This window comes from Mixophyes fleayi, chromosome 1 (genome assembly GCF_038048845.1).
Source record: "Mixophyes fleayi isolate aMixFle1 chromosome 1, aMixFle1.hap1, whole genome shotgun sequence".
In the NCBI taxonomy this organism is placed as follows: domain Eukaryota; kingdom Metazoa; phylum Chordata; class Amphibia; order Anura; family Limnodynastidae; genus Mixophyes; species Mixophyes fleayi.
This window is the reverse complement of record NC_134402.1, coordinates 232742565-232768189: the sequence shown is the minus strand read 5'-3', so window position 1 is coordinate 232768189 and position 25625 is coordinate 232742565. Positions and strand designations below refer to the sequence as shown.

At 39.9% G+C, this 25625-nt stretch overlaps 1 protein-coding gene across 1 annotated transcript; it reads left to right on the top strand.

Moving 5' to 3' along the window:
* The first annotated feature begins 231 nt into the window (after window positions 1-231).
* On the top strand, window positions 232-22036 carry TMEM161A (transmembrane protein 161A). The gene is made up of 12 exons (XM_075207564.1): window positions 232-332; window positions 4446-4549; window positions 7420-7500; window positions 15231-15328; window positions 16470-16626; window positions 16765-16916; window positions 17388-17448; window positions 18133-18276; window positions 18519-18632; window positions 19275-19449; window positions 19587-19683; window positions 20375-22036. Exons 1-12 carry the CDS (start codon window positions 330-332, stop codon window positions 20653-20655), a joined length of 1467 nt encoding a protein of 488 aa, XP_075063665.1. The 5' UTR covers window positions 232-329; the 3' UTR covers window positions 20656-22036.
* Window positions 22037-25625: the final 3589 nt, after the last annotated feature.

Sequence of the window (25625 nt, the reverse complement as noted above, 5' to 3'; positions counted from 1 at the left end):
CTACCTATCACAGTAACTTACTGCCTCCACCTCATCGTCCACCTAAGCCTGCAACTCCCAGCATGCACCACTTGACCCCCATTCTACCCGGATACATTGAGAAAATATAAATAACAAAGTATCCGCCTACCCATGCCGATTTCCAGCATGCCATTGGTGGATTGTCTTACAGTCATAGCAGAGTCGTCTCCTGATTGGATTAGGAGCTAGAACTATCATTGACTTCCTTAAAGGGACAGCGCGATGCCCTTCCTGCAGCTGTTCTATCATCACATGGCTGGAGAGATGTAAATTACCTGTACAAGCACGACTACAGCACAGACGTCAGGATGGTGAGATAACCTTTAACTACAGTGCAGTAAAATCAACAGATATAACTATTATTTAATGTTAACTTTTGTGCTTTTTTATGTTGATTGGTACTTTAGAATGAGTTAACTTTTGGAAGTGTCTACAAACCTTACGTGTCGCATGGATTCCCATGTGTGGTGTTAGGAGTTATAGATGCAGGATGTAATCACAATACAATTATTTACAACGTGGGAGTATAAACTTAGTTTTCAGAAGTCAGTCTATTATCTGTGACATAGTGCCAACTTACTAAGTTACATAGTTACAAGTTACTAACTTGCAGGGACCATCCCTGCAAAGTGTTAAGCCTTTATCCCTAAAATGTTATCTTTTGTTTTAAAGACCTAACTACTCACTATTACTCTGTATACATGTATTAGTATGTATTATTATCCTGATGTCTAAACATATTAAGATCTATTGTTTAGAGTTTATATAGATAGTTGAAATGAATGAAGGTAATCTGCTTAGTTCAGGCCCTACATAGGGGTGCAGTGCAGTGTGTGCATGTGGTGTGATAGATCTGAAATTGTCCCTTGAAATTAAATGACTCTAATCTGTGACAATACTGTTTAAAGGTACATATGTGCACTAAATCTCTATAAACCATTAGCTTTCACCTGTCTAAAGAAAGTTATACAATGAAAGCAAATGACTAATTGCTTACTATTGCAAATAGCTCCCAAGTTTGTGTCCAGTTTGTACTCATGAGTGCTGGTGTAATTGCTTACCTGTCAAAGTAATTAATTTTACTACAGTTTTCCCCACTTAATGCCTCACACCCACTGATGGTTTTTTGTTTTGCAATTTTACTTGAGTTCGGTGGCTTCTCTAGTGCGTTCACTTCTGGTAAAAGCAAGTGAATGGAGCAAGCAGTGTTTGTAAAAACAACAGCCAGAAACACAAGTTTGTTAGAGGTTACCTGATAACAATGGTTTTCATATTCAAACCCTGTTACATGGGTTGAACTAACATTTAAAACGCTAGTGTAAAGAAAGAACATTAACGACAATAAATATGAGCCAAATTCCCATGAATACAGTTGCTTCTCTGAAATGGGGTATGGATTTAAAGGTGAGGCAGAATCCAATTTTATGCTGTTACGTGTTGTAAAAGACCATTCTTTCTCACGTGTATTGAATGAATAAAGGGAAGTAGTAAGGATGAAATTAGCAGTTTAACAGTCCGAAATTTTGTCATTGGCATAAGCACTTTTTAATGACATGATAAAATGCAAGAAGTGAGAATCTTTATTTCCATATTATATTTATAGTGAATCTTATGGTGAAAACAAATACAGAAAGTCACAATTATTATGTTTAAAAGTAGTCGTGTAGTAGAATGTTTTTTTATCTAGTGCTGATTGCAGTGTAATTCTGTCATAAAAAGTTTTAGCATCCTAAAGTCAATGGCTGTTTTATCAATAAGAATTAACTATGGCAATCTCATAACTACCACTAAGTTAGTAGTGCTATGGTCAACTTTAGTTTTATTCACGTGTGGCGTGACCTCCATGGTGACTGGTGAAGGCAGCTGGTACAATATATAGTGCTTTTGTAAGGCAGCAGGGGGGAGGAACAGGTGGACTTGGCTTCTGAAATTATTTGCAGTAAGGACTTAATATGCTCAGGAAGTAAGGGGACACGGTAAGTTTTAATTTTGGATATTTTCTTCTGTTTTTTTCTTTTGTATTGAAGCCCAAGGTGCGGTGCTCCAAATAACCCCGAAAAGGGAAAGGGCCCCATTCTTCCCCATACCCTGGAGCCCAAAGGCCCCTTAAGGAGATAAGGGTCTTCAGACCCCCTTCGCCAAAACTAGGGGGGGCCCCTTTACATCCGTGATCCCCAGAGCCAAAAGTCCCCTTAAGGGACAAAGGTCTTTGGGACTACCTCCACCGCATGGCTCGGGCAGTCCCCTTAGCCTGAGGTCAGCCAAAGCTTTCCTCAGGGGACTGATTCTTTAGTTCCCCCCATGAGAAGAGGTGCCTCTGACAACTTAGGGAGAGGGTTTCCCATAAGGATCTCGCCCAAATCCAAAACGTGCAGCAAAAAATCAACTGAAATTTGTGCAAAAAAAGTTCTTGGTGCCTTAAATGCTAGTGTTTGAAGAAATAAAAAGTGCCTGTTGGCCCCAGCCTCATGGAGGCTATAATATTTGTCTGGTTCAGCTAAAAGACCAGGACCAAGAAATAAAAGGTGGGACAGGGTTACTTCGGTGCATTGTGCTAGTGCCCTAATCTGTGCAGTGATAATGGTTCGCCACCACCAGTGCATTGTCAGGTCACCTCCGGGCACTGTCCCCAAGAGGCACAGGCACTTCAAGCTTTCAAGTCAACTCCGGCCTCCTGGCATCAGACTAAGCTTTCCCATGGCCACTCCAAACCCCTTACTCAGACAGGTACTACTTTTGATCTTAGCCAAAAGGGTTCTCCATGGATATGGGGTAATACAATATTAGTGTTATCTATAGATTAGTGGTAATCCTATTTGATATGGTAGGGCTGCTGGGATTGTATTGGGGTGCTCTGTGAAATATTTATTTTGATTATGGATATGGGGTAGTTGGAACACTGCAGATCTCTAGAGCAATGGTGGTCAATGAGATATTTTGAAGGGGTCTCACAAGTGGACTTGCATCACACATTACCATTGTGGAGAATCAAGAAGTTGCATTAAGATTATTAACTAACATGTTATGTTACACAGCCAGCCTGTTGGCCTGTGGCTGGCAAACCTCCCACATACCTATGTTAATGTATTGCGCGTACACTCTAACATTAGCATAAATAGGAAGAGGACAAAAATAATTTAGACTAGTGACATTTTTTTGCATGCTAAATTCCCATGTTTTATTAAAAGCATTAGAAAATCTTATCAAAACAGCTAAACTAATGTTAAAGAGGACTGGGAGTAAGTATAGAGCTATATGCAGTACATTTCTCAAGTTCTTTCATTTGCATATTGGGTACACCTTTTTCTTACGCTCTTTACTGAGTGGCTGGATCATTAATAAAAGATTCCGTACCCCCCTCTCATAATGTACTAGACCAGTGGTTCCCAAACTTTTGCACTTCGCGGCACCCCTCCAAAATAATTACCGAGCAGTCCCGTTTTATAAGTAGTCAAAAAAACGCAATAAGTATTTAGGTCAGGACAGAAATACTTATTTAGTTGTATGCAAAAATAATAACATAAATCCAAGGGAAAAGAATATTTGTATATAAAATTTTTTTTTTTCAATTATATTTCTGTCAAAGAATAATTTACAGCTAACACGCTCTGTGCCCCCTGCATCCGCACACTCTCTGCCCCCTCTGCGTCTGCGCTCTGCCCCCTCTGCATCTGCACCCTCTGCGTCTGCCCCCTCTGCGTCTGCGCTCTGCCCCCTCACTGTTCCCCCTCTGCATCTGCGCTCTGCCCCCTCACTGTTCCCCGTCTGCGCTCTGTCCCCTCGCTGTCCCCCCTCTGCGTCTGCACTCTGTCCCCCCTCTGCATCTGTGCTCTGCCCCCTCGCTGTGCCCCCTCTGCATCCGCGCTGTACCCCCTCTGCATCCGCGCTGTACCCCCTCTGCATCCGCGCTGTACCCCTTCTGCATCCGTGCTGTACCCCCTCTGTATCCCTCCGTGGACAGCTAGAAGAAAAAAAAAAAGAAAAACTTACCAATCCTGCGGTGCCGGGACCCAGCATCCTCTCTCCTGCCGCTTCTCACTGAATATGTCGGGCGTGATGACGTCATACCCGGCATTCAGTGAGAAGGGAGGAGGATGCTGGGTCCCAGGCTCCGTAGGATTGGTAAGTTTTTTTTTTTTTTTTCGTTTTTTTTTTTATATATATATTTTTTTCTTCTTCCTGTCCACGGCACCCCTGGGAGCCACGGCGCACAGTTCGGGAACCTAGGTACTAGACAGATTAAATAGAGTAGTATACCATAATTGGGCCACAGTCAATCTTATAGATGGCCAATGTCAACAAATTAAGATGTATGTCACCAAAAAAACTCCAGTTTCACATGATTAGACTGTAATGTAAAGACATGTTAATATTTTTATTCTTGACCACAAATAATGTCTACATTTATTTTTCATGCTGTATAGGCTGTGATGGGGATACAGATGGTGGTCAGCTTGCTGGCGGCCAGTATTATGCAGAGAGTGTCCCCCCACTACTCCCTTGCACGCTGGCTACTATGCAGTGGCAGGTAAGTTTATTTGGGGATCAATACAGTGTATTTCATTAAATGAATATAGTGAAAAGGACACACCAAATAATACTGATAGATTGCTATAGTTTAGGGCAAAGTTTGCATTTACTGCAGTATATTAAATAACCCATTCTGTATTCCATGAACTGTTTTTATTCAAAGATCTAATATAAAATAGTCTGTATGTTCACGTTACTTAATTGTTCATAACACAAAAAAAGATTGAGGGCTAGTGTCCCTTTGTCTTTCATAGTGCAAATGTAATTTAATGAGAAGATACTAGGAAATCAAGTGTCTGGTCGCTATGATTTCATGCAAATTCTGCAGCTAAATGTAACCTTATTGTCTATGGACTTCAGTGGTACAGAGCCCCTAGTGTACAAGTCATCATGGAATATTGCAATAATTATTGAAAGAAACTTCCCTCAAATATTGAAGTACCACTGTTTACTCCACCACAAGATCATGTATTGTTTTTAAAATGTGGAATGCCTCGGTATATTGTCCCTTTAATGTATATTTAACGTAGGGAGACTGATGTTAAACCTAATTTGTATAGGGACACCTTCATTTAACCTATTTATTGTACATTTATTTATAATAAGTGCTGTGTTTTGTTTTGTTTTTTATATTGCTTATACTCTTGTGTAGAGGAGTGGCAAACCTCTATTTATACAGCTGTCAACACTAGGTTTTTATTATATTTACATAATATTTTACTATAGCGATTTATATAGGGTTTTTTCTTAGTTCTTGTAAATTTTGCTAGTAGCACTTCTGTAGTGTGTTAGACAGCCAGTGATTGAATGCACAATACCTGGAAGCAGGACCATGTAGTTTCTCATCAGCTGTCTAACTCTGGGGTTGCTTATAGGCAGTATTTCTTAAACCTGGTCCTCGGGACCCCTAACAGGGTGGGTTTTCCTTATCTTTCTGCTGGAGCACAGGTGTAGTCATTACTCACTGATACATTGTAACAGATCCACAGGTGGTATAATTATTTCACTTGTGATCTGGAAAACTGCACTGTTAGGGGTCCTGAGGACTGGGTTTGAGAAACACTGGGTTATAGAACGCTGCCTATTTGTAACTTTTTTATTTTTTTAATTACTCTTATTAGCAGTGCTAGTCCTGTTAGTAAGAAAACCACTGGTCTTCTTATTGGGATAGGACTAATGCTGTCAATAAATCCCCCCCTTCTCCCCCAAACAAACAAACAAAACAACCCCCACAAAAAAACAGGTAGTATGAACCTTCTACAAACTCTATACTCAGTGCTGGCCAGCACTTGGGCTCTTTGGACTTTGTCACCCTTTGGTCTCTCTATAAAAAACAAGAGTTCAATAAGAGCCTTGTTTATCATACAGGTTTGTGCACCCCTGGTCATATTACATGTTTCACTAATTCTCTAAGTAAAAAAAAAAAAAAAAAAGCACAACTTCTGTAAGGCACATCAATTATTTTTTGTACATTTTATTACACAGATACAAATTAATTACTGAATTAAATATATTGAAAAAAAAGTGAATGTGACATGTGGAAAAGTTTGGACACCCCTATAAGTCACACTTAGTATCCCTCATTTGGCAGATATCACAGCTTCCACACGTTTCTTGTGGCCAGTTATTCTTGCTTAAGGAATTTTTTTCCCCCCACACAATTCTGCAAAGCTCTTCTAGCTGAAAAATATTTATATATTATAAACCATTATATTTTGTTTCTGTACTACATCATGGTTAATATTTAGGCATGTTTTGGATTTTTGTTTTGCTAAGCGTCAATTTTTTCACTGACTGTGGGACATTACCTTCTTGGGTTTGCTGCTATTTAGCTGAATCTATTCTTCCTTCAACCCAGATAGTGTTTCCTGTGTCACTGGCTGCAACACAACCATAAAGCATCCAACCTGTCCTTAATGACTGGCAAAGTCATTTTTATATGGTTCTCCAAACACATCTTTTGTGGCTATGATCAAAAAGTTACATTTTTTTGATTTATCAGTCTGCAGCACTTTGGTGTAAAATGTTTCTGGCTTATCCAAGTTTTGTTTAGCATATTTGTGATATTGTCCTTCTGACAAATCTATACCTCCCAATTGTCCCACTGAGGGTAGGGGGAGACCCAGTGCTGTGCAGCGCAGCCATGCCCCCTCCACTGTCCCAATTTGAGATTTTAAAAATTTTTTGAGGCATGCAACTATTTCATGCTGATAACCATTGTGTACGCGACACCATATTGTGCACCATTTATTGGGTGTTGGCTAAACCTTTCTGTAGGTCATTTGCCAGTTTTATCAGAGATTTTTCTGGGTCTTCCAGTTTTTGCTTTGGCTTCAATAATTCTATTTAACATCCATTTCTAATTGATTTTTCTAGCAGTCAGCTGCTTAGAGGTGCCCATGGTAGTTGATAGTAGGCACAACATCCTGAGAGATTAGTAAGGTATTTATTCAGCTCCTGAATTGTGTTCACGTGACTTATTTTAATGTCTAATTAGTCAATTAAGTTTAAGGCAGTACTGGGACAAATGCACATTCAGTTACCCAGTGCATCTGTGCCCTAGATTCTGTGCTTACTTACTGTGTTTAGAGTAACTCTCACCACCATGCTGTAAATATTTTTGTTTATTTTGCTATTTTTATTGAAACTGCACAATAACAGACACTCATATGTAAAGACCTATGCAGAGCTTATATGAATAAGCAGATCTGTATTCAAACAGTTCTGCAGATATAGAAAAGCAATATTTAGCGCTGCGTTAAACTGTTAAAGGCATGATTTTTTTTTCCATTCATTTTAGTGATCGTGCCCCTTTCATGCCACCACTCTTCATATCACCTAATTGTTTATTTTGTTTCATTTGTGTAGTTTGTACCGATACAAACATCCAACGGAAGATGAGCTGAGATTACTTGCTGGGAAGCAGAAGCCCAAAGCCAAGAGAGAGAGGTAAGACTGTCAGGAACTGGTGCTGACTATAAGATATATATATATATATATATATATATATATATATATATAATATACAAGTTAACCCGTGCATGATACTCATGCATTTTTTTGTCAAATAATGTCAGTATACCAAATTTCAGGTCATTCGGATGAGCCCTTTCTGAGAAAATAGTTTTTTCCACAGACACACACACACACTAACACGCCGCTACACATGCAGGGGCGGATCTAGAAAATGTTTGTTCCCCGGGGGGATGTTAGGGCGGGGCGATTTAGGCCCCGCCCCCTTTCCGACTTCTGAGGCTGCCGGGGGCTGCACAGTATGTGCAGGTCCGCTCGGCAGGGACAGTGTGCTGCCCGGCTGCTCTGATTGTGTTTAAAACACAATCAGAGCAGCCGGGCAACATACTGTCACTGCCAAACGGACCTGCACATACTGTGCAGCCGTCGGTAGTAAACCCCTGCTGGGGGGGGGCGATTGCCCCGATCGCACCCCCCTGGATCCGCCACTGTACATGTGTGTTCATGAGGTAAAATTACCTCACGAAAATGAGTTTGACCCCTCAACTCGTCAATAATGTCAGTATACCAAATTTCAGCCCTTTTTGAGGGTTTTTTTCCACACACACTAAGAATTTAGTAGGTCAGTTAACCCGTGCATGATACTCATGCATTCTAGTCAAATCAAGCTACTTAAGGTGTTAAAAACTCCCCACTGTCACCCCCGGCAACCACCAACCACTCCCAACTGTCACTTCTCCTTCAAGAAATATATAGGTCAGTGTATAACTCTGCCCAGCAGGTGGCGCTGCAGCTTGGTTTTTTTTTCCACACACAGACAGACTAACACACGCCACTAGACATTTATATTATAGATATATTGGGCATTGTGCATTTCTGGCAGCTTAATATGTGAAGCCAGTCAGGGAAACAAAAATGTAAAAAAACACCTTTTACCTTGGTAAAGAAAAAAAAACAACCTGTAATCCAGGCAAAGTTATCTGCAGAAAAAAATAAAATTGCCAACATGCCATTCTACACACGCAGTGGCAAGGAAAGAATGAGGCCTTCGCCTTTCTCTATGAGTGCTAGTTCTGCAACTGTCACTGAGGCATCTTCTTGTAATGTCAGTCATGACCAAGCAAGGCCTTGTCATTCTAACTCCAAAAGTGGTGTCCAAATACTTTTATGTGTAAAAGTCGAGCAGGAAGAAAACAGTAAGGCATTAGAGGAAAATGTATGTTTAGATTTAGAAATGACACAAATCCCTGAAGAGAATCTAGCCACGAGTTGTATGTGTAAGCCTGACCTTTCTGATAGTGTACCCATAAAGAAGACCCCTTTCAGCATTTCTGCAGATGTGTGCATGAATAGCCCAAGTGCAGCCGGTGATGCACAAATTGAGCATGCCACTTTGGAATTGCAACAGGATGAAGGGGATATTTGTGTAGCTGATGAGGGCGCAAATGAGGCTGGTTGATGAGGATGATGTTGTTTGCATAAGTCCTGCACCAGTGGAAGCAGTTCTGGCATGTGATAAGAAGAAGGCCATTGTCATGCCTGGGCATAAGACCAAAAAATCCACCTCTTATGTGTGGTATTACTTCTACCCAAATCCTGATAAGTTGTCTAGCCATTTGTAGCGTTTGTAAAGCCACAGTCAGTAGAGGTAGGGACCTTAACCATCTAGGAACCTCATCCATGTTACGACATTTGAAGCGAGTTTATGACAAGCTGTAGGGAAAATCGGAAACTTATGCTAAAAAAAATAACAACAAGCAGTCCATCATCAGCTAGGTCCCTTCTCTCAGCTAGATCCCGACACCTGCAATCTATATCCACAACACCTTCCTCATCAATATCCTCAGTAGCAATCGGAGTTAGTCCTGCATCCAAGTTGCTAAGGCTAGATGACTCATCCACTATCCTGGATTCCTCAGAACAATTCTTGAGCGTTCGTCCCACTGCTGCTGCTGGGGGTGGATCTTCATCCCAGAAGTTTACAACAATTGACTGTTAAACAATTCTTTGGAAGAGGAAGCAAGTATGAAAGCTGTCGCCCAGTCCCAAAGCGGATCACAGACGACTATGCTAATATTAGATCTGCATCCAATATCCACTATTAATGCAGCTGGTTTTAGACAGTTACTTGAGGTCTTGTGTCCCCGTTACCAAATTCCATTGCGACACCATTTTACTAGAAAAGCTATTTCTCACCTCTACCAGAAGGTTCGTAAAAAACGTAATTATTGGGCTACAAAATGCCATTCTACCCACTGTACATTGAATGACAGATATGTGGACAAGCGGAAAATGGGCAAACTAAAGATTATACGACTGTGATAGCCCACTGGGTTCGTGATTCACCTTCACCAACAGGAACAGCAGCAGCATGTACACATGAACGTCATTTTTCAGTGGCAGGCTACTCGGTGTGTCACCGTCTTCACTAAGGGGCATACAGCTGACAATCTGTTACAAAAACTAAGGGATGTCATTGCAACATGGCTTATCCCGCTTGGACTCTCCTCAGGATATGTCATTCCTGATAACGCCACCAATATTGTGAGAGCATTACAGCTGGGTGAATTCCATCACATTCCTGTTTTGCTCACACAGTAAACTTGGTGGTGCAGAGCTTTTTTTAAAAAAATGACAGGGATGTGCAGGAGATGCTGTCTGTGGCCCGGAAAATATCTGGACATTTCTGGCATTCGGCAACAGCATGTAGGAGATTGCAGCAGCTACAAGAGCAATATAATTTGCCCTGCCACCAACTGAAGCAAGAGGTGGTGACAAGGTGGAAATCCACCCTGTATATGCTTCTGGATGGAGGAACAGCGAAAAGTCATCGACGCTTTCTCCACAAGCCATGATATTGGGAAAGAAGGGGGGATGTATTTTACTCAGTGGAGAATACTTTCCGTGTTGTGCAAGGTGCTGAAACCATTCGAAGTCGTCGCCTGTGTAGTGAGTTAATACACTGCTAGCTTGAGTCAAGTGATTCCCTTAATTAGACTTTTGGAAAAAGCAGCTTTAGAAACTGAAGGAGGAGATTAAACAAAGCAATTATGCTAAGTATGTCGGACTTGTAGATCAAGTACTTTATTCGCTTCGCAAGGATCCAAGAGTTATCAAAATCTTGAAATCGGATCACTACATTTTGGCAACTGTGCTTGATCCTAGGTTTTGTCTTATCTTGGTTTCCAACTAACCCAGATCTCAAGAGATGCAAGGATCTCCTGGTCAGCAAGCTGACAGCTCAAGTGTTAAGTGACAGGACAGCGTCTCCTCCTTTGGTTTCTCACTCAACTGCTGCTAGGAAAAAACTTAGCTTTCCCAAGGGACCCAGGGATGATGCAGATGACTCATCACAACATTTTGACAAGTGGTCTGGTCTAAAAGGTTTGACCAAAAAACGTGACACCTCTGCTGTAACTCCACCTGATCCTACTAACCAAAATAAAAAGGATGGTGGAGGGTGATTTTAACGACAGCATAGAAATGGACTGTCTGATGTATCTGTTTACATACTGAGAGGAAAAAAAGGGAATTTGGAGACCCATGTACCAACCTTGCTTTACACTGCCTAAGCTATCCACCCTCCAGTGTGTACTCAGAAAGAGTTTTCAGCACAGCCGGGAACCTTGTCAGCGATCGGCATAGGAGGCTACTTCCTCAAAATGTGGAAAAGATGATGTTCATAAAAATGAACTACAATTTCCACGAGGAAGGTCTTTCCTGCCAATTATATCAAAATACAGAGACTTCTGTAATGGCGAATTCCAGCGGTGATGAATTAATAATGTGTGAGGATGATGTACACACTGATGAGGATGAGGCTGAGGATGATGACAGCAACATCTTGCCACAGTAGAGTTCATTAACAGCACTGTTACCTTAGGTGCCTTAAGCCCATTGTTAGCTTGTTTTGTGGGGGCCCAAACAAACCAAGCACATCAGCCACAAAAGTGGCACTCAAAGGACAATTCCATCTTGCACCACTTTTCCTTTTAGCTACCGCTGTGTGCCAATGTTACTTACATGTGCTATATACTGTTGTGTGCTTAGCAAAAATCAAAGACACCCATTGATGATGCAGATAACTCCGCATTATATTTTGACATCTGGGGGTAAATGTATTATGCTGCAATTTTTTTCAACTCGCCGGAAATCGGCGACTTTGCAGCTAAAATTTAAAGCGGCGATGGCTTGTAAAGGCAAGTTTGCCTTTAAAAGTCTTTACAAGCCATCGCCGCTTTAAATTTTAGCTGCAAAGTCGCCGATATCCGGCGAGTTGAACAAATCGGACTTTCATACATTTACCCCCTGGTCTTGTCTACTGTAAAAGAATTGACCAAAATTAGTGCTCGTCATCATGTATTAGCTGTAGAATTACAACAGTTATTCAAGGAACGGGTGGAACGATCAAATAAACCATAACTGATTTCATGAGCCATTCTCATTTTCACTGTACTGGCCATGTGCTCAGAGTGACGGCGATCTCCTCATCTTCATCTTCCAAAGCTTAGTCTGCAGAGGCCGGTGACGCAGCCATTTGTTTTCTCAGGTCTCTTAGCTGTTCTTTAAACTGGACATATTTATTGTCCTGCCTCAGGGCCTCCTCTGTATTAATCTTCTGAATCACAGTGTATCTCTCTTAAATCTGGAATCTCATCCAGTGGGTCACGTTTTAACTTAAGTACAGTCTCCTCAACTGCATCTATATATTGGCTTAAATCTCAGCTCACTGCAGCGTATTCCAACATGACAGATGCCATGCTGCCCACATGTTCCGTGTCACAGTCTGTCCGAAGCAGATCTAATGCCACTCCAGTTGTAATATCCATTCCTGTGTCTACGTAAGTTGTGTGACAATGTTTCCTAGATGTGCTATGAGCTGTCGTGTGTTTGAGTCATTGCTCTGTCGGGTTAGCATCCAGCCAGGTCGCTGCAGTCTTTGTCCGAAAGTATACGAAAATAATTTTGTGACCTGTGAGGTGGTCCAAATTGGCTGCAAATGACTTGAAATTCGTGTTATTGAGGTTAATAATAATGTAAAAACAAAAACAGAGCAAAATTATGTGATTTCGGCATATTTTAGCAATTTTTCTAAAAAATAAAGATCCAATACCAAAATCAGAACACGGGGGTCAGTGAACATCAATAATGATTCGCACCTTTTATAATATTGAAAACACAAACATAGGGCATCTGTGCTATATTGAAAACCTGCCTGCGAGACTATCAACACTATGCTGGAGCTCTTCCTGACCCACTTCAGCCGTGTGTGCTGGGGTAATTAACTAGTTTGGGACAAGCTCAGTGGTCCCACTAAAATAGATAAGTTATTCCCTTACAACCCCTGTCCGTTTTACCAAAAGAATTAAAAAAAGAAGAAAAATATGACAAAAAAAAGTTTTAATAGAATAAATTATTCCTCAAATCTCTTGTTCATCAATTAGAGTCGGCTTCTTGTGGAGTAGAGGAGGCGTAGACCTCAATGTATGCTGGTTAGACCAACTGTGTTCATTGGGTTAATACCGAGATGATTTACAGGAGGTGTTATAAGGGGAAAATGCCAGGGAATGCCTGCGGAACAGTCATGAAGTCACTCTGCACCAATGTATCTTTACAGGCACTGTAGTACCTGTAAAAGCGCACAGCAGGACTTTGCAATCATAGAAACTATGTCTAGATGCATAAATTTGGTACCACTGTACATCATTAACTGTGTTTTCTGCAAGAGAGAGTTGATCTCGGTATGGATCATTTCCAGCACAGTCTTAATAGTTGTTGGGCATGGAGGATAATTTACACTTGTTTGGTATCCCTGCAGAATAAAATTAGATTAATTTTATGGATTGAGTTAACTTTGTGAAAGCTAGGGGAGGAATAATTAAAGTGATTTTGTACAAAAGAAAATTAAACCATGTTTTCCACTTCAAATGCCCATATATTAAAAGTTATTTACTCCACTATTGTAGCAAAAGCGAGCTTTATCCATCCCGAAATAAAACAACTCCAACTGTCAGTGTCAGATGTTTAATCCTGTCTCTAAACATTGGTTCTTTGCAACACCAAGTAGAAACTTTACTCTACATCCTCCCCTTCACATTACCCAATCCTATGGGAACAAACAAAACTAAATTGATAAGGCAAGAGGGCACTGCCATGGTGTAAAATCACTTTGATTCTTTATTTGACAAATGTAAAAAATGAACACGAACCAGAGATAAAGTATGCAGGCGTATCTCAGCCTTACATTATCGTTGTCCTTTCCATCTTGCAAACCCAGTTAGGTACAGCATACATCAAATGTAATGTTGGCCTCTCACTCCAAGCCACTCCTCCAGTGCGGGGGAGTTGAGAGAGGTTGATTCTTTGAAAGTATGGATTAGGCACAGCAGTGTATCTACTTTAGCTGAGCAGTCCAGGAACATTATTTTATTTTGCAGAGTGAGATTATTAAAATGAGCGCATTTGAGAGGGAGCATTCTTGGTGATGTTGCTTGGTTTGTAGACTGGCACATAGCTATTTTTACTAAAAAAAAATAAAAAAATAGTTACATTTTGCACCAACTCTGAGCTTGTGCAGAATGTCTCTCGTCCTATACTTTTGGGGTGTCTGGTGCAAAACCAAAGTTATTTAGCTTGTGCATCCAGTGCGATTCAGAACTGAGGTCCAGGGAGTTTTCTTTCTTATGACTTTGAAGAAGTGAAAGTATTCCAGCTTGTGTTCTTGGCTTTAGGTAAAGGGAGGTGATATAAGGAATTATAGCTGGGGCTTTGTAGGCCAAGAATACAATTTTGAATTCTATTCTGTGCATTGTAGACAGTCATGATAGTTTGCCAGAGAGGACTGGTGTTTGACGAGTGGGAGGATGAGTAAGTCTGGCTACAATATCCCCAGTAGGTCACACTGCAATCAGTCTGTTCACTGGAAGGCCACATACATAAAGACGTGATGCATACATGACATGAAGTTGAAGGCAACAGGCAGTTTTAAGGGAGGCGGTGAAGTTTAAAATAATCCTGAGATGTGAGCTTGGGCAAGCAGTGAAATTTGAATATTATTTACAGTGATACAGCTTCTGTATTATACACGTAGAGGTTTTTATCAGTGAGAGGTCATGGAAAAGGGGATCATAACATGGGTAAGTGGAGAACGAGGCAGAAGAGATAGATTTAATAAACACCAAGGGCCTGATTCATTAAGGAAAGTACAGCAAAAAAAATAGTAACTTTGCACCTTGGCAAAACCATGTTGCATTGGAGGGACAGGTAAATTTAAAATATGGGTACAGATTTATATTTTGGGGTAGGGCATGTCCTAGATCAACCTTAAATTTCAGTGTACAAATAAACTATCAAGTATTGGTGTGCTACATGAAAAAAAATAGCCAGTATTTAACTGGTGTGCAAAATAAAAAAAACAAATTTGCTCCCCTTGCATTGTAACATGATTTTGTCCAGGAGAAAACGCGCTCTTTTTTTTTTACCTTAATGAATCAAGCCAAAAGTGTATAAGTGACACTGAAGCACTAAGGAGCTGACCAAGACAGAAGGTCCTAAAAATACGAGAAAATCCATGAGTTACCAGATTACAAAATATTAGAGATTTGGAGCATAATCACTCTGTGCCAGGTTTTCCACTATAACATTTGCAGCATAGGCATTTTATTGAAGTAAATGATATTTCGTTGAATTGTCTTTCTCTTTCTTAGGAGAATGAATGGAATGGCAGATGAGAAGCCCCTGACTGTCCCAAGAGATATAGACCTGCATTTGGATGCACAGCCAATTACTACTATGGATGCCCTTGGTAAAGATGGTTTTCCTTACAGCAGCCTAAACACTATTACAGAAACACATTTTTTTCACATTACCCAGTAGTTGTCATACACCAAAAAGATCTTCAATATTGTTTAGTCAACCATACATATAGCAACACTGACATTTTCAGCCTGAATTTAACATATTAAATTTATTCAAAACTGTCATACATAAAAAGCCAAATAAGAAAAATTAATATCCAGCAGCGATGATAAATCCCTGAAGGTGGACAAGGAAAAAATGTCTGCTTTTGGTAGCCTTCAGCCTCATTACAGATTATTTATGCAAGTCACTGAGCATCATTCTATCACAAAGCATTTATATAAACAAGACATTTAAAGAGCTGATTACATCACAGAAATGGAACTTTGTGGGCGATACCAGGGGATGGCGTTTTGGATCCACTTTTAGAAACTATAGGACTCTCCACACAGGACTTTGTTTCATAAGCTTGGTAAAGTAATCGGGGTATATACACAAATAACGCAATATGAAGGTGCTATTTTTATGCTTGATTTATTTATCGGTATATACTGAGAAGCATATAGACATTATAGTTTTAGGCAAAACAAAACCTATTTCTTATTTTCTTTTTATGTGCGTTGTGTTGAGTGGCATATTTATTTTTATTTTCTACCATTTTATATATCTAAGCTTTGTGTACATACTTTTTTCCATTTGTGTTATGCTATATTTTATATTTTAGCTGATATAGTTGATGTTTTTGATACATATGTTTTAGAAATGGTACTGAACTTATATATGTGGTAGACTGATAATCCTTGTAATACATGTTGTACACGCTGCTGATGGGAGTGTTACATTGCTTTAATGTGTTGAACCTACTGTCTGCTATTTTCCATTTAGGCCAAGGACTAGATTTACTAAGCTGTGGGTTTGAAAAAGTGGGGATGTTGCCTATAGCAACCAATCAGATTCTAGCTTTCATATATTTAATTCATTCTACAAAATGACAGCTAGAATCTGATTGGTTGCTATAGGCAACATCCCCACTTTTTCAAACCGGCAGCTTAGTAAATCTAGCCCCAAGAGTGTCTGAGGCCATATTTTACAGTAAATATGGAGTAATTTGTACAATGTTGACTTCCATATCTATCATTTATTTTCAGTGCTTCGCTATTTCCTGGAGTACCAGTGGTTTGTAGACTTTGCTCTATACTCGACCTTCATCTACCTGTTCACAGAGGGATATTACTGTGTTGTGGAGGCCCAAAGTGAAGTCAACATTGGGGTTCTCTGGTGTCTGATGACTGTCATTTTTTCCATGTATCCTTCCAGCACAAATACAGGGGTTAGGGAGGAACTGTTTCATAGTCTAAATAGCCGAACAGGCAGTGCTTGCAGATGATAAAGTGGGATAGTGGAATCTCTCAGATCAGAATTTCCTTACATGGAAGCCTACAGAAAAGTCCTTTTTACTATGATGCAGCACTATTTCCGTTCAGAGGAAGGAGGAGAACGTTCAGTCTGTCTGACCTTTTCCTTCTTTTTCCTTCTCATTGCCATGATAGTGATGGTTGTGAGGGAAGAGTACCTGGAATTTGGACTGGAACCAGGTGATTTTGAAAATGCATATTTTACTCCCTTATTGAAACATGGTCTCATGATGACTAGCTTTGGTGATCTAGCCTGAGCTTCACACAAGTAGTGAAGTCAGAATTATTTTAAAAATTGTATGTCTCTATTAATGTTGTCATAGATCATATTATAAGGACTGTTAAGCCTGTTTCTATTTTTTTCGATTAGTTGTATGCTTATCTTAGACCTTTGGAAATGTCCCTATTTGTGTCTTTCAAAAATTGGTGGCCCCTGTAACCACCAGAATGTGAACACATAAGTAATCATCATGTAGGTAAAAAAGGCACATGTTTACCCATAAATGTACCTAGCGTGCAACAATTTTTTTTCATTTTTCTCTGAACTATGGGCTATTCATACCTGTATGTTTCTGTGACAGGCTATTTGTTGTGTTTTGTTCAGTAAATATCATGGTAGATGTTTATATTGGTCATCCACCTTTATTGCAGGTCTGAGCAGCATCTGTCACAATTTGGAACTATTAATGAAGCAGCGAGGCTGGCAGTTGTCGTAAGTCTATCAGATATGGTTGTGGGAGAACCACCCCGGAATGTATGTGTTTAAGCATTCAGACTAAATTATTATTATGTGTTATAAAATTATGTCCCTGCCTTCAAGAATTGGAACTGGAAATACATTTATGATAAATTGTAGTCAACCACTCTGATACAGTAAACAAAACATATGGAAAGCAGCAACTTCATGTATACATCGTCCACCATGGCCCATATATATATAAAGGTATTTTACTCTGCCACTAAATGCAAATAATCTTCCCAATCCCAACCTAATGTGGCTCACAAATTCAAATCTGTTGGGTTATTTTATTATCATCCACACTCCTGGACAATGTCAAATAAAAATGTGACTGTCATTTTCATATATGTTAAACTTGCTGTAGGGATTGATTATTAGTGTCAGTGGGGTCTGTGTTACTTTATTTGGCTCTTCTTGGCTCACAATCTCTATTGTTTTGGTTTTACAGAAATGCAGACACTAGGGGTTAGAAATCTACACTAACTTCGGCTTCTACTAGTTTGCAGCACAATTAGTTTTTCCTGATTTTTCTTTTTTTAATTTTAAGCTATACTCTTGTATCTCAAACAAAATAAATGTCTAAGTGTTGTATGAAAATATTTTGTCTATTTAATTTGTATACTGCAGCTTAAACACCGTTGTTTTTTTTTTTTTTAGGGTTCCCTTTATTAACCTTGGATTCAAAATTGCGCTGGTTGCCCTCAGCTCCTTCCTTGGTGCTTGTCTGACATTTCCTGGCTTGCGATTGGCTCAGACACACCTGGATGCCCTTAAGATGGCGGCAGACAAGCCAATACTTAAGTAAGTACACTCCTAAACTACAGGCAAAATATAAATTAAAAAATTGCTGAACAAGAATGCTTTGAGATGGATACAGATATTATATGGGAGATTATATTTCAGATAATCTCCCAGAAAACCAAGTACATACCTCTGCTTGTAGTAGGGAAGTATTAATTATTACTAATACTGAAGGCTTAGTTTGTTTATTTTTATTTTCTTATATAGAGAGCTCATCACCCATGATATGTTGTTTTATGCAGGTTTTTACTCCATGTCAGCTTTCTGCCACCTGTCTTTGTGGTGGCATTGTGGATCCGGCCAATTACCAGAGACTTCCTCTTGAAAGCACCAATGGGTAAAGAGTCTGTACAGCTGTGAGTAGTAGCAATGAACCAAACCTTCATGGTATCTGTTTGTATTTTGCATGGTTTAAATGTTGCTCATGGTCAAATATGTATAGATGGAAACTAAGTTTCATATGGTGTTAGGTGTCATTGAAACCCATTATCAGTGCTACTGCTAAGCTCATTCATGTTACCAGAAAGTCATCCGATGCTGCTGCACAATTGTTAGCCTTCGCTCTGTCTTCTGCCACTTAGAATATCTCTTAACCTAAAAATCCATCCACAATTCTGCCCCAAGCTAAATATACAACCTCTGCTATATCTATTCTTCCACCCTTAGTGCGCTTACCAGAGGACCTGTTACCGCAAGCATCTGCCTCACCTCTCACTAAATCACTAATCTTTCTCAACCTTTCAGAGGGTCATCTTTTCAGAGAAACCTATCCTGGCTCCTCTCACCTTGCCCTCTTCCAACCAATCCATTTCTAACCATCCTGCCTCACACAACTTGTTTCACTTGTTCCCTTTATGCTGCAGTCTTTTACACCCAGGGCTGTAGTTGGCTATATACTGGGCAACAATCATAGTAACCATAACGATACCTGTATTTAGAATAATACATGTTTTATTTCAGATGGTACTTAAAAAAACAACAACAATCTATCATTCCAGTATGTCTGACTCTACTTACAACACCTTCCGTCTGTGGATCATCGTGATTCTATGTCTCCTCCGTCTCTCCTTGACCCGCTTCCACTTGCAGGCATATCTCGGACTGGCCGATCGATGGGTGGAGCAAATGAAAAGGGAGGCTGGACGCATATCCATGTTGGAAATCCAGCGTAAAGTAAGTGACTATTGCTAGTAAGTATTAATTTAATAATAAGTTGTCACTACACAAATAATACCACATTCTGTTGTTGAATTTTGACATGTGATCCATCTATTAATTCACCTTTTTGTATCTAATTTATTTTTGTGCAGATTTCCCGAATCTTTTGTTACCTTACTGTGGTAGCCCTGCAGTATTTGGCACCAATCATTCTTACCCTTCACTGCATCCTCTTACTGAAATCCATGGGTAGGTAAAATTTAAGCATCATCACACAAGTAGACTTGTCAACGTGACTCAACATTTTATGTAATCACACAATCAAATATATAGGGGCAGAGATTGTTGTTTTTCTAGCAGGTTTAAAAGAAACATTGGTTCTGCAACTGTAGATTCAGAAATTAATAAAAGGGCAAGATATTTTTGTTCAACACTTTATATGATGTCTCTCAAAATAAGTCCTCCAACGACCTCCTTGTCACCAAATCTCAACAGTTACAGAGAACTGACCACTGACTACCATGTTTTGCTGAAAGCCATTACAAAACAATCTCTAGCAGCCAAAAATATGTTGTATAATGCGCATCACACACAGACCGTGAGTGATAGAGACTTAAACCCCCCCCCCAGTATTTCTTCCTGCTTTTAGTTTGCTTGCAGTCTATACACACAATATACCAGCTGTCCTTCAACAGAGTAAAATGGTCTTGGAGCAGCCTAGGAACCTCCTGCTCTTCTCCATAACAACTCAGGCTTTTGCACACACCTGGTGTCCAATACATTAATACAATCAATTCATGATGTTTTGTGTTTATATACTCTGTCAATTTCAACAAACACACTATTGTGTCTGTTAGACATGAGCATTAAACATTTGGGGGGAAAAAAGAAGATTCAATAATTTCTAAGTATAACAAATGCTTAATATATTTATTTCCAGGTGACTATTCATGGGGTCTGTACCCAGAAGCCATTGGCATTTCACCTGTTTTAGATACCTCTCCTGCACCACCCACAATATCGTCTGAAGAGGAGGAAGACTCTGAGGACGTTCAGATTGCTGTGGAACATATAATAGGGGCGTTTGGTGCTTTACGAGACATGTTTTCTTCTATTTTCTTCCGTGGCCTCTTTAGTTTTTTGACTTGGTGGGTCTCTGTCTGCCAGATTGTCACTAGTTTGTTTGGTCTCTACTTTCACCAGTACCTAGAGGCCTCTTAGACAGAAGTGAGTAAAAGTTGACCATTTGAGGATCATAGGACTTCTGTCTTGCGGAGAGAATCACTGCTAAATGTCTTCCTTCACCAACAGCCAAGTCACTTGCGTTAGCTCCAGCATTTTTCCAGTGTAAGAATCATGGTAACTTTATAGGGAAGTCAACTAAGAAACTTTGAACTCCATGACTACAGTAATTATAAACGCCACGTAAAGTGAATAAGAAAGCATGGGCTTGAAGGTAGCTATCCTACTGGTAATATGCAAAAAAACAACAACCTTATATAACATATACGCTATATTGAATCATGAATGTCCATTAATTAGGTTTTGTGTTTTAAGAACATGTTTCATCCAGTTTTGTGGGTGGGTTTTACAGTCTCCGTCAACTTGTTCTAGCCTGCAAAAGCTCTTACTCTTCAATTATAACAAAAAATATGTTTGCATACATTTAATATCCAAGTAAGTATGATAGAGTCCATATCAAGTAATTACCATTATAATGTGGTGTTGGTTATTATTGTTATCCTTTCATTTAAAGCCAAACAGTGGTTGAAGTGGAAATTTAGACGTGGTAGTATGGAAAATGTAAGTGAATGAAGTATGCAAGGATTACAATGAAGACAGGAGGAGAAGTGGCGCTATGACATACTACCATATACACCCCTACTTCCACCACTGGTGCCAACATTAATATTTTTCTGTATGGCAAGTGTACACTCACAACTATTTAGCAATATATTGAATTGAATATGTGTGAAGGCCCTGCTTGTTCGTACTAGTCTGAGGGTTGATGTTAAGTGTGCCCGTCATCCACACATAGTGGAGCTAGCCATTTTGTGGGATTAACCAAAAATCTTGAATGCAGATTATTAATTCTTTAAACCATAAGGTACAGAATGCCTCATTGACATTACTAGTTCCTCGGTTGTTGATACTGGGAGCATTTATTGTGGGCTGAACTTACCTATCACTAAGAACTAGTGATGTCATTAAAGCACAAGACACTTTGTACTTTATTCCTTAATGAAGCCACTAGTTCCTTGTGGATTTATAGGCTGCTTTCACAATAATTATTGGTTCTGACCCACAAATATGGCAGCTACTTGGACAATGTATAGATGACAGGTTTCACTGTAAGTGTACAGATTGCCGGTGTAATCCTTACCCTAATATTTTAATTATGCAAGTCAAAAAAAGGACAATACCTGAAGTGACTTAAATTAAGTTGTGCCTCTAAGATCCTTGTGCATTACCTTACTAGAGCCTGCCAGCTGGAGTGGTATCAAATGGTTAAACCCTAGGTCAGTATGTGTGAAACATGAGGATATGTATGATGTAATAAAAGCAATTTGGAAGAGCTATTAAAATAAAGTTCTGTATCTTGCCCCATGTACTGTTTTTACATCCACAAAATAAAACTGGTACGTGTTTAAGTAAAAAGAAATTTGCAATTAGATATGTGGAGAAAGAAAAACAGACCGCTGTTGGTCTTGCATGCATAAAACAATACGACTGACCCATTTGCATGTAAATTTGGATTGGACCACGGAATACATTCAAACCTGATTTCCCTATTTAGGTTTGCCTTTCAGGCACATGCTGAATTTAAATTAGTTTACATTACTGTTGTGTATTTGCAGTGGTTAATGTGCAACTTGTTCCTTCTTCTTGATCCACATTTAAAGAGCTTGTCCCTTCCATAAAAAGCTGAGTGAATGAATGCCAAAACTCCTAAAACTTGCAGTATTCCAGACTAGCACTGGAGCATGTCCTAATGAATGAAGCTGCTTGTTGTTATTGGAGTTTGGCGATTACAGGCCTCTAATAGATAAAATGTTGTGTTCACAGGTGCTTAACCCTGATGTGAGCTGAGCTCTACTCTGTAGTTACATGTTATACTTCATTAGTTAACGCCAAGGCTTCTTATGGGGTGAACTATTTGAATCCACACATAGGTTTCCTCTGTTCTGTGATCTTAAGCACAGACAGCATTGCTAACATCCTCATTTGGATCAGTAGTCCCTAGCTGCCCTGGAAAAAGCAGTGAACATGAATGCTAAGCACCAACGTGACTAAAGTTGTCTTTTGATCATGACTCCTTTTTCACTAAAGTTAACAAGACAATCTACAGCATATGCCCGTGCTATGATGCTTGGCTGAGATAGTTCAGTACTTTATGTAAAGGGTTGCAGGCGTAGCAGGTGCAGTAATAATTGAAGAATAGCAGGTAAAAAGGCAAATATTTTATGCAAAAATTTCTTACTGGCATGACACAGAGGAACTTTCATATACGACATTCACACACAAAGAAATTCACTAATCAGAGTTAAGATTACTCATCTTTGGTTGTTTCAGTGCAGACCCCTTAGTAATTTAAGTGATACCCATAATCCATTCTTTCCAAGATAGTGGGAGACATGCTGGTTCAAGCACAATCATGTCCAGGGTGAAACCTGATGGTGGACTTCTTGTTTCTAGGTCTGTATCAATTACATTTAATTGCACAAAAAAAACACATGATTAATCATAATGAGATTTACACATCATCATTTATTTTTATAGCACCACTAATTCCGCAGCGCTGTACATAGAACTCACATCAGTCCCTTCCCCCATTGGAGCTTACAGTCTAAATTCCCTGACAGACAGACAGACAGACAGACAGACAGACAACAACATCACACATTACTTGCAAATACCATACACTTCTACACACAGCTGAACATATTTATGACACTGGTTATACCTTACAAAAGATGTTATAGAAATATCTAACACATGGGGGTAAATGTATCAAGGTGCGATTTTGCAAAATCAGCGATTTTCTCGGGAGAGTTGAAACTCGCAGATGTATGAAGCTGAGATTTCATGCAAAATCGCCAGAGTTGTGCTTCTGTTAAAGTCGCTATTTGCAAAATCGCCAGAGATCAAACTCCCGACTGTTTGCCACTGCAGCTATACAGCTCTCAAATGAATGAAGCTGCGGAGAGTTTGCTTTCTAACACGCCAGATACAACACATCACTGTTACACTGCCCTGTCAGTGTAAAAATGGTAAAGAATAGAAGTAAAAAAAAAAAAAAAAAAAAAAAAAAAAAAGCGTGTGCCCCCCCCTCTATTCATGCTTAACCCTAGTGCTGCCTGACTACTGCTGGTTCTGTGAAAATCGGGGAAAAGTTTTGCGCGGGGTCCCCCCGATTTCCACTTAACCAGCACTAGGCAAACCAGCTGAGGTTGGCGGCACTATAGCAGTGGGACACGCAGCAGGGGTTCCCCTGCCATGATGACTAACCAACCCCAGGCTGTTCAGCGCTGGGCTGGATTCTCTAGGGAGTGCGGTCTGCCGAATAAAAATGAGCGCCCCCCCCCCTTCCTTCCCTAGTGATACCCAGCCCAGTGCTGATAGCACTAGGGCTCTTCCTACACCCCTGGGCGGTGGGTGTAGGGTAATATCGGCGATAAAGATTGAAAAAGATAAACAGACGCCATTTTGTTTTGTGGAACTACAAGTCCCAGCCAGCCAGGTTGCCCAAAATATTGTGGCCATGCTGCTGCTTGTATAACTACAAGCACCAGCATACCCACGGCAGCCAGGGCATGTTGGCACTTGGAGAACCACAAGTGCCAACATGCCCTGACATCCATGGCTGGCTGGGACCTGTAGTTCCACAAAAGAAAATGTTTAAAAAACCACCACACCCACGTACAAACCACTAACATTTAATAAAAATAAAAAACCCACAATAAACAGTACGCACCCCCATTTACACCATATATTTTTATTAAAGATAAAACCCCTAATACTCACCAATGAAGTCTTTCTGTCACAAATGTCCCAAATAAATTTGTAGTTCCAAAAGTCCGGCTTGCCCCAGTTCCCAAGCATTTATACCTTCCAAATGTCCAGGCTTGAAAAAGTCCAAAAACAAATTATAGATCCAAATGTCCAGGCTTGCCCCAGTGCCCAAGTATTTATACTTCCAAAGTCCAGGCTTGTAATCTCTTCTTTGCTTCATAAATAGACCTAACGTAGTTCATTGCACATGAGCAACGCTCATTGTGCAGCGTAGGTCCTAGCTAGTAGGAACTCCGCTATTTCCCCACGAGCATGGGAAAATGACCTAATACTGTAAATAGACATTGCGCATGAGCAACACTCATTGCATAATGGAGCTCCTAGCTTGCTAGGAGTTGTTTGCGGCGGCTCCTGTCTTTTTTATTTTTCTGCAATCAAGAACACAGATTTCGGGGATGTACAAATATGGGGCCCTCCTGGCCGAAGAAATGAAGACTACTATCAACAATGGGCCCCTCCTGGGCGAAGCAAAGAAGAGATAACAAGACTGGACTTTGGAAGTGTAAATACTTGGGGCTTTTTTTTTTTTATAACTTGAATCTATTCTTTACAGTTTTTACAGCTGCCGGAGATCCGGCAGCTGTATGACAGGCAGTGTAACAGTGATGTGTTTATATAACTCGCTGCTACAACACAGGAGAGTTAGCTAAACACGGGAGTGTTTACATCGCAGCAAATCGCCAGAGATGACCAGCGATTTTGAAGATCAGGGTCAAAATCTCAGTTTGATACATTTCAGTTTTTTTTTTAAAATAAAATCGCAGGTTATCACCCGCGATTTGCCGCGATTTAAACACAATGTCAAAATCGGACCTTGATACATTTACCCCATGGTGTCACTGAACACTAAAATCAGCATACAGTATTACATACCATCTGTTTCTGAGGCAGCATGATCTATCAGTATTGAAATACCTGGCATTGTCATACAAATACTTTGGGTAATATATTTTAGTGAAGAATAACAAAGACAAAGTTAACCAAGCACTATGTTTTTGAAAGGAAAGCCTGTGTTATACTTTTTAGGTGAGTTCTCAAAGTTTAGCATAGTTTCATAAATATTTTTGGTGACCCAGTGGTATACTCTATGGAGGCTCTGTTCCACACATTTTCATTGT

Bases quoted from the DNA above. Each gene is read 5' to 3' on its own strand.
- TMEM161A (XM_075207564.1), top strand. The intron at 4,550-7,419 runs GTAAGTTTATTT...TCATTTGTGTAG, and splicing joins TGGCTACTATGCAGTGGCAG to TTTGTACCGATACAAACATC. The intron at 18,633-19,274 runs GTGAGTAGTAGC...CTATCATTCCAG, and splicing joins GGTAAAGAGTCTGTACAGCT to TATGTCTGACTCTACTTACA.